This window comes from Nanorana parkeri, unplaced genomic scaffold (assembly GCF_000935625.1).
Source record: "Nanorana parkeri isolate BGI_ZX_2015 unplaced genomic scaffold, ASM93562v1 scaffold1750, whole genome shotgun sequence".
NCBI classification, from domain to species: Eukaryota; Metazoa; Chordata; class Amphibia; order Anura; family Dicroglossidae; genus Nanorana; species Nanorana parkeri.
This window is the reverse complement of record NW_017308018.1, coordinates 138,788-149,009: the sequence shown is the minus strand read 5'-3', so window position 1 is coordinate 149,009 and position 10,222 is coordinate 138,788. Positions and strand designations below refer to the sequence as shown.

The window sequence follows — 10,222 nt, the reverse complement described above, 5'->3', positions numbered from 1 at the left end:
TTTTTTTGGGGGGGGGGGGGGTTGTTTTATTTAACTGTATTTTAAGCCATGACCCGTAATGTAATCGTTTCTAGCCCATTAAAGCCTATACAAGCACAGATCGGGCAGGAAATCACAGCTCAGAAACGGAAAGTCACAAAATCATTGTCATTTCAGAGTTCATTCCCTGGAGAGGAGATCAGCGAACACATGTTTCACTGGATTGCCTCCCCTCTACCTACTGACACCTGCCATGCCAGTCCCAGGCCCTGTGTACTATTTTTGTTGATGAGCCGATTGTACACAGTATATTTTATCAAGCTCAAAATTGTATTTTCTTGCTTTAAAGAAATTAAAAAGTGTTTATTCTTACAGATGAGTGACGTGGAGGCAGGTGGGGCTACAGTCTTTCCAGAAGTAGGAGCAGCAGTTTACCCTAAAAAGGTACGACATTCTGTTTTTATATAGTTTATATTCATGTAGGATTGTGCAATTTATGTATTACCTTTTTAACATGCCTACATTGATTCTATTGACTTAACTAAAACAAAAACATTTTTAAAGGAAATAATGCAGATACTAACCACACCAAAGGCATACCATAATACGGTTCTCTGCCAAAAATCCCCTATCCATATATCATCTATATTTGAAATATAAAGAATAGCTGTTAACGTGAACCTTTCCTTTGTCCTTGTGGGGCAAAGCAAAAGGTTACCTCGCTTTCCCCAGCAGCATATATTCACCTTTCCTTTCCATTTCCCTGAGATGCCTGGCATTTTTGGGTATGTGTGGGCAGCCATTGGAGCTTACTCTCCTGCCAATCTGAATGGATTGGCAGGAGAAGATGGAAAGGTTTTATATTTTCTATTGCCAGCCTGGACAAATCTGACCAGTATGCTGAGGGACTCCCCTGCTTCCCCACAGAGTATAGTGGCCATTCAGAGGAAACTTGGCGTTTTTCTCAATGAATACTAGGCATTCTATGATTTTGATGCAGGACAGTGAGGAGACATCACTGCCACTTTTTCAATGCATATGCAGAATGTCCTTCTATTGCACTGTAGTCGATTTTTCCTTCTCTTGAAATGCTTCATTTAGTTTGCCTCATCAGTGCTTTTGTTCTTCCTGTAGTGGGGACTGGTTTCTTCATTCTCTGTGTCATGGCATCACATCAGCACAGCCGAATGAAGTAGTAGTGTCAGTAGTGTCAGTGCCCGACTCCTAACTTGGGCCCCACACCACTTATCCCAGATTTGATGCCACAGTCTCTCAGCTTTTGTTGCTCCTCTCTCTTTTTTTCCCCCCCCTGCAACATAGCTCTCAACAACTTGGCCACTCCTTGTCCACTCCTTGTCCCCGCTGACACTGTATTAGGGTGATGCTTTGAGCAGGACAGAGGATAAGTGATAAGCTAAGATCTCCTCTGTCACTGTTGGGACACGCTCACCAGCATGCTGACCATTTACTTTTAGACCAGCCTGCTCATGTCCTTGCTATTGCCAAGTTAAGGTGATGCTGTGATTGGTGACAGAGGAGCAGCTGCTTAGAACTGTCTAATGTTCACTTCTCACTCAGATTGGTACAGTGGCATCTGAAAGACCACAACCATGCTGCTTTGATATAAGAGGACAATGCACTGGACATTACTAGAATCTAATACATCTCTATACAGTACTCTCGCACTCCTTCCTTCAAAATTACATATATGGGAATTGTACAGGAACTCTGACTTTTGACACCAGTACTGGTGTAATCGTTGCCGCACCATCAGGAGCCAGAGTGACTTAAAGCCGCATTTACTTTTGAAGTGGGGAGGGAGCATCACCTCAACTCTGCAACAAGAGCATGTTGATCTGAAAGTAAGCCAACAGCATGCTGGTGTGCCCTGGCAGTGACTAGTAAGATCAATGCTCATTGCTGCTTCTGTCCTGCTCAGAGCTCACCCTTTTTACTTGGTATCAGTTAGGGCACAAAAAAAGCCGATACGTGATTGCTAGGTCAGCATTGGCATGTTGACGGTAGAGCTCACCCTGTAGGCAACAGGCATATTTATTACAGCATGGTGTGCTGCTTCACTTAGAAAAACAACATAGGGTGGCCTGCAGACCCCACCTTCAGGCTTGTGTAAGATTTTTATTTTTTAGAAAAACCATATCTTTCTGTAAAGCAATGTAAGCTGGAGAAAAAAAAACCTTGTTGCAGAGGGAAAGGGCGCTTTGGGGCTATATTTGCTTTGTGCCCTAAAATGAGCTTTAATTTGCTGCCGGTGCCCACACAAACCCCCCTACAGGCATCTCACTGCATGCCTGGGGATTGGAGTGTGGGCAGACACAGGGAATGGAATGGGAGAAGGGGCAGATACAACCACCATCTTATTAATGCGGGTGAGTGTGGTGTTTGGAGAGATTGTTGGGCACTGAAAGACATTTGTCCACAGAGACCAGTGCATCCACTGCCAAGCTAATCACCAGAGTTTTTTTTCCAGCAGTAGTTGTGACCAAGAATTGTCCAGCCCTGTTTTTAATGTATTATAGCAAAAGGTTTGAGCCCCTACTAGAAACCATATTTTTTTAGTCTGGACTGATTTTTTTCTTTTCAGTAGCAACAAATATATGATTTTAATATTTGTCAAAGTTGTGTGCTTTGAGGGACAAAAACGTGTAATTTCTGTTTCCTGGTTATTCACCTAACAAAATAGTAAAGGAAATAACAATTGTATTACAAATAATACTGTTCATTATTATTTATTGCTTGCTAAAGGCAAGTAATGCCTTTTTTTGCCAGTTTTTTTTAAATACCAGTGGCTTGGTGATTGTTCTTTCTAAAGATCCTTTTTTTAATATTTCATGATGTTAGGATATATAGTTGTGTTTGTATGTGTATAATATTGTTGAATCACTATTAGTGGGCCTTTAAGAACTATACTTAACGAAATGTTCTAAAATTCTATAGCTTTATCTGTTTACTCTTTTTTGTATAGGGAACAGCGGTGTTCTGGTATAATCTCTTTGAAAGTGGAGAAGGGGATTATAGTACAAGGCATGCAGCCTGTCCTGTATTGGTTGGTAATAAATGGGGTGAGTATGAGCACCTTGTTGTCCAGGCTTGCTGCATTGCAGCCTACATACCATAATCAAACACAGATATGTGCTGCTCTATCTGCATCAAATATATAGGCATAAAGAAGATTTGAGTAGTTTTCTCAAATGTAGCCTTTTTTTTTGTCTGTGGTTTTACCACCACAATTTGCAAGTCGATGGTAGCTGGAAAATTTACAGAAAGAGGGCTGGTGTTGTTGTGATCCTATTATTGACCACCTGTCTTTGTGAAAAGATGTTAAAATAAATATATCACAATGACATCCAACATAAAGCAGAGTCAGATGTATGAAAAGCTTGAAAAGAAGAATTCAGCGACCTACTTAAATTCCATACATCAAAAACTCCTGCAGTTCTCGTATAAAGTACACAACAATTTTTATTTGTGCTTCTCTGAACATTGCTGTTCCCACCACAGCCACTACATGGTTCAAGCACTGAAACGTTATATAAGCTAGAGGTGTCCACTAAAATCTGAAGGAGCCTGTTGATTTTGGCAGGATTGAATGATTATAATTAAATCATCAATATTAGGATAGGCCTATAAATACTATATAGGTACCTTTTGAGTGAGATATACTGTGAAACTCTATTGTTAAATAAAATATAGTTATAACAGCCAATACTTTTTCTTTCTTTGTAGTATCCAATAAATGGATCCATGAGCGAGGTCAAGAATTCCGAAGACCGTGTAATTTATCTGAATTGGCATGATCAACACCTACGTTACATGAAAACACATCTCAGCCACAAAGCTTTCCAGACTGTGCTTTGCCCAGTTTGCTAGCAATGAACTATAATGCAGTAGTCCCAGAACGCTGGGGAGAATCACTTGTGGAGGACATGATTCAATATTTGTCTTAAGTTACTAATACAGGAGAACATCTACACAGAGTTACAAGTGCGCATTGATTGCAACCAATGGATATGCCAAACCTACAAAGATCCTAATGCAAAGTAGATTTGTGAAGGTTCGACCTAACCCTTTCTTGCTTTGGAGACCCCAAACGAAGATCTGACAGTTTGGTACCGCTTTCACCTTGTAGTATGCATTTCATTGCCCACATATTTGGTGCAGGGTTCGTGTGTTGCTTTTTGCCTTCTAAAATGTCAGGATTGACACCTTTTTTAAAAAAAAAAAAATGCACAACACTGTTTAGGTTTTTTGGTGACAGTTTTTTTTTTTACTTATTTATACAATCACATAGTTTAATGATCTGACCTTTTTTAGAAATACAATGTGCAAGATTCCAGTGTCCAGTTTGAGCCAAGGAGCCTATTGGGTATTACTTTTGTAGCACAGATTTGTTTTGAATATAAAATGTTTGGGAAAAGATGATCAGTGATTACAGAACCATTTTTCAGTGCATAAGAAATTAAACCCATTTGTGCTTTTGACTCTGCTTAAAGTAACTCTTCTTCCATAAAATGCTGCCCAGTTATGATTGTTTTCTTCTTAAGGATGGGTAAGGTGTCCGCTTAAAACACTTTTGTTTTCTTATTGCTTAAAATGTGGTAATCTGGAATCATGCTTTTCTGACACTACCATGAAGACAGACTCCCAGTTCCTTCTCTAAGCCAGACATATGCCAACACAGTGCTTACGCAGTGTGGGTTAAGTTAGTATACCTTGTGTGTGCCATTTGTTTGGAACCCTATGTGTCAGCTTAGCTTTTGGTCTAATGCTTGAATAATTTGTGCTTCTTAGTATGGCATGGTAATATCGCTGTGTGTCTGTTTAGCCATTGGTCTAATACACAATAATTTTTTAGTCCTCAGTATAAGTTATTCTAAATACTGCCACCTGGAGATCCAAAAAAGCATCTGGGATCCACTTTGAGTTCCATGCCAAATGTTGCAGTAAACTGAATTTGTACTCCTGGTAGCATGATTTTAGAATGCCATGGCTTTTATTCAAAATACAAACACACTTGGAGAGCATATCTGATCTTACCCTGTGCAGAGCATGACCCTGCGGCTTAGTAAGTCTGGGCTTGGTTCAGGTGTGTACAGAGCACAGCTTCAGCTCACATATAGCTTGATATTCTCTATTTCATCAAGGTGATCAACTGTCCCAAAACTACCTCCCAGTCCCTACAGAACTTTTTTGATGTCAACATCTGTATTAGCATTTTCTATAAATTTGTAAAGACGACAACATGGCACATTTGGTGTAAGGTTAAAGCTACAGCCATTAAGCAGCAGTGCACAACCTCCAGAGGATGCACAGCAGCATTCACCTAAGCCCAGCGTTGTGATGTATAGAGATGAGCTCTACAGTCAATCCACAAACTGCCCCTGTGGTCTGCCACAGTTCCACCAGCATTTTTCCTATTTTACGTTTAAAAAAAAAATATATACACCCCTCCTGTTAGCCCTGTTCACACCTATGCCATGCGATATCACAAAGGTGCTGCAAGGTGCGCTGTGGTAGGGTAGTCATTTATTTGACTGCTTACCACAGTTATATCACACTGAAAGATGTGTGTGGACTTGGGTTAGGTTGCATGCAGCATCATACGTGCCCCCGCGTGTCATAGATGTTAGCAGAGCATAAAGGGCAGAAGGCTGGCACACCAGCTGAAAGCGCTGGAACTTCTTTAGGTGTAGATCAGCATATGTGTGGTCCTCTTTCATGTTGATATACATATGAAAGATTTCAGCGCCAGATTAGTGCTTCAAGAGGGTAACTCCTCCTCTCTAAATACCAACTTGATGTTACTTGGCACGAAGCCCTTTCATACTCCTTTTAGAACCTACATGGTTATCTACCTTACCTGGTCACCTAACCGGAGATAATACGGTGGGGGTGGGGGAGGGGGTGGGAACTATGTCTCTTACAATATATAATTTATAAGATTCTGCTTAAGAAGCCATTCTAGAAAAAGGCAAATTAACTAAGGCCATATATCGTTTCGATACCCTGCTGATCTGGAACTGGGCAGATTGATTTACTCATCTCTAACTGTGTGCAATATTTTAGCATCTATTTAAGACTCTTCCAGTTTTTAGCCAAAAATATGTGCCATAGAAGTTCAAAAGCCAGCAACATAATTGGTGCATTAAATTACACTGCCATGCAGTTTGTGTCAAATCAAGCGGAATGGTGTGCCATTTTGTCTTTTATAGTAATAAAACTGCCCCAAGAACAGCAAACCTGGAGCAGGATGGCTGCTATTATGGTGGAACACTACAGGGACTTCCCAACTTTTTTCAGTTTGTGAAGAACTCTGAGCAAATAAAAGTGTAACCCTTGCAGTGGGTCTACCCCCCTGCACTCTAAGGGTTAAGTGCTCATTTTGTCTAGGGAGCTAAAATAAGTTATACTCACCCGAATCACAATCCCGGCTGGCTGCTAGACTTTGAAGCCTCAAGTGGTTTAAGATCCTGCGAGTCATCAGTCTATACAGTGCATAGGATGTGAGGACACCGAGAGACATACCATAGCTGGAGCAGAGGAGGAGACGGGCTGAAGGGACCAATCTATTAGCTAGCCAGGATCTTGTTTTTGGTGAGTCTAATGCAGTTATTTTAGCTCCCTAGACGAAATGAGCACTTAATCTATGCAGTTTGGGGATTGCCCCACTGCAAGGGTTAATGTTTTATTTCCCCAAAGTTCTTTAAAATATAACATGTTGCAATACCCTGCACTATATATAGAAAATAAATTCCACTGCCTTTTGTTAAATCTAATGTTAAAAACTTAATTATCTGCTTGTGATTGCACTGTTGGCTAGAAAGCCTCTTCTGTGCCCCTCTGATTACATTTCACATTGGTATAAGAGCCTGGTTTTCCCTTTTTAATGAACTGTCCCTTCACTATCTTGTGTGGGAATCCTTACTGGTTTCTTAGTGGAATGGCAATGGTTAGGACTTAGCCATACGTTTAGGAAAATGAGGCCCCAGTAACAAAGTGAAACTAAATCCGGGAGGAGTACAGAAGGGCCTAAAGATTATCATATTGTAGTGTCTGTTCTTCACCAGAACATTTTACTTGGAGTCAAAATGAAGAGCTAGTTATCTTTTATCTACGGGGTAGTTGGTTACTTCTGTGCTCCCAATCCAGAAATCTTCAGCTATGACGTTCAGGTCCTTGCATCCATTTGTCCCCTGTGAGCTGCCATGCAGTTAGCCATAATTAGTTGGGGTTTTCCTGACAACAGGCTGCCTACAAAGCCATACACAAATGGCAAAAGCACGCAAGAACCTGAAAATCTCTGATTCAGGGGCACAGTGGTAAGTGCAAAGCGCACCATAAAACTGCCACCATCACTTTTTTTTAATCCTGGAATTCTTTAAGAATAAAGAAGAAAAAAAGTAAACATTTGTTTACCTGCATCCTGCTAAGTGTCCTCTAAACCGCTTTAGCTACCAGCTTTTGTTTTCCACTCTGTGCCTTAGCTCCCCTTGTATATGGCCATGGAATGGTTGTAAGAGTCCTACAAAAAGAAAATTGTATATTTTTGTACGCTTGATTCTTCCAAATGTGCCCTTTAAGAAGTTGTCCTTTTTATCACATTGTGCTCCACAATCTACATCAATCCCGTTGGACAGGTACAGTTATGTTCCTAAAATTCTGTGAAAACATTTTTTTGTATTTCAAAATCTATTTTTGTGGCAACAAATGACCTATTTATAACCCTTTTTAGATGACCCTTTTTGTATTTGTCTTTGAGGGATTCGGGATGTGAAGTGTTCTGCATTTAGACAATGTTGTAAGAACAGTTTGAAAGTGTCTCTGTTCAGATGGCGATCTTTGTTTTGACATGAACTGCATCCTGCCCCTAATTACATTTCTATGAAAAAATCGAAATGTGTGTCTCGTGTGTTCTTTACAGTACCATTTATTAAACTAGCACAACTTTTATGACCTGTTAGAATTACTGTGTGTGTGTGTGTACCACAACACTTGTAGTGTTACAGAAATTAAGGCTTGCAAATTTCCATTTCAATATGTTTTATTACATTTTCAAGGTATAAAATACACAATTAGTAACAAATAATAAAACAGTGTGTCGCCTAGGTGGTAGGCGGCAAATAACATCATGTGGAGACATGGGGGAAAGGGTCAAAGGGGAGGGAGATATATACGGTTTACTATAGAACTGGTAAAATAGGACTACAGGGGCGACAAAACCATATTTGCTTAAGTAGAGGGGGAAAAAGAGACGAGGAGCTTAAACAGCAAAGCGTAGTGGAAGTCGGAAAGGGGGAGAGAAAACGGTGCTTCAATGTATTGATTACTGGATAAGGCTAAGCGCCACAGGGTCGAGGGTTGATAGAAAAACAGAGGACCATGGGTCCCATATTTTACAGAATTTCCTGCCAGCATCAGTGAGAATACTAGAGAGGTGATCATTTACAAAAAATCCTTGCATACGTTGGTGGAATTCAGTGTAAGGAATGGCCTGTCCCCCCCCCCATGAATGGTCTATAGTCTGGCTGCTAAGAATATATAGTTTGCCAATTGCCATTTGGGTCGATAAGTTGTGTGATTTTGGAGTGTAGCAAAGCCTGCCAAGGATTTTTTGGTATTGAAACATAGAAGATGGTATAAAGGTCCTTATCAATTTTAGACCAAAAACGGGCCACAAAAGGGCATGTCCACCAAATGTGCATGACATCACCCACAGCAGGACACCCTCAAAAGCAGGTAGGTGGGTTGAAGGTGGCGGAGTCGGGAGGGAACTAGGTACCATCTTGATAGTACCTTTTTTTTTATAGGCTGTTTCTTAGATCAAGATATTACCAGAGCACCTGGAAGCCGCATCCCACATAGACAACCACTCCTCGGCATTGTGATCTTCACCACACCAGTTTGTAACATATCTATGAATGGTAGCAGAAGGCAAGGAGTTACGCTGGGAGTACAATTGTGAGAAGGTTTGGGGATTGGGTAGTTTTAAGGCAAATGCGTTCAAAGAAGGTAAGAGGATTAGGGATGGTTTGCCCCGAAAGCAGGGAGTGAATCCAATATCTTATTTGAATATACTAGAATATTTCCCAAGAGGGTGGTTGAGACTTGGCTACTAGGGCGTCCCTAAGGAGTAGTTTTGAGTCATGTAGAAAACTATAGAGTGGTATAAATATGGGTGTGCCACCAGGTGAAAGCCGATGGGCTGTCAAATGCTGGTTGGAACATGGGATTCCCTAGAAGAGTAGTAAGGGGAATAGAGGAAAAGGAACACAGGTGGGAATATGGGATCTCCAAAAGGGTCCAGAGAGGGGGTTCAACCTGTACATGAAGGGTGAAATGTGTGTGGCCTTATCGTATTTTAACTAGGCCATCTTGGCAGCGGCAAAACATAGTCTTCCGTGCTACTCTGGGATGTGTGTTGTGCCAAATGGAAGACATGAGATGGTTTTGCATGGACCTGAGAGCAAAACGGGGAATAGCAAGGCTTGCAAATTTCACATGTATGAATTTGGCAAATGGGACAATGGCTCTGGATTCTCCAAGCAGCAATGGGCTGCTACTGGATAAACTTGCATTCCATTATGTGCTAACACCGCTCCACAAATTAGGCCCAATAACCTTTATTCCAACAAATAGTGCAATAAAGGGCAAAAATAAGCCTGATTAGCAGATAGAACGAAGATGTGGTAATCTCGGCTCCAAGACGCTGTAGTAATCAATACATTCCACTATCTCTTTCTATAGACCTTTGTCCTCTGAGTCAGTTCTCAGAATGAAATATCATAGTGATCTTTATATAGAATCATGGCAACATATTGTACTCTGCCCTTATTTGCTCTGTGTGATTTGAGAGTGGGGTTTTTAAGTATATCTTAATATAGGGCTGCAACTACTGATTATTTTCATAATAGATTAGTTGGCTGATAATTTTTTGGATTAATCAGAATTTTTTTTAAATACCATCGTTGATTTAAAATAAAATACACAAATGCAGTGTTCCAAACAAAGTTTACTTCAGAATAAAACTGCATGCACAAATTATTGCAATAGCACTGTACTGAAACGCATGGCATTACAGTACTGTGTGTTCCAGTGTGGGCGATCACACTGTGGGTGGGTGCCGTGCCATTGACATGAATGGCACTGCAACGCACCTCTCACAACAGAATTTGTCAGGGTGAAAGCGAAGGTGACTTTTGCACCCCCCCTCCCCCTCCCCCTACAC

General features: G+C 40.8%; 1 protein-coding gene across 3 annotated transcripts in view; it reads left to right on the top strand.

Annotated features, from left to right (window-relative positions):
• The window catches only part of P4HA1 (prolyl 4-hydroxylase subunit alpha 1), a 33,626-nt gene extending 29,528 nt beyond the window's left edge, over positions 1–4,098 (top strand). For all 3 annotated transcript variants that reach the window (XM_018571399.1, XM_018571398.1, XM_018571400.1), the window contains exons 12-14: positions 355–423; positions 2,963–3,059; positions 3,724–4,098. In XM_018571399.1, the coding sequence (XP_018426901.1) occupies positions 355–423; positions 2,963–3,059; positions 3,724–3,794 (237 nt within the window). In that variant the 3' untranslated portion in view covers positions 3,795–4,098. The remainder of the gene's footprint in view (positions 1–354; positions 424–2,962; positions 3,060–3,723) is intronic.
• The last annotated feature ends 6,124 nt before the right edge of the window (positions 4,099–10,222 follow it).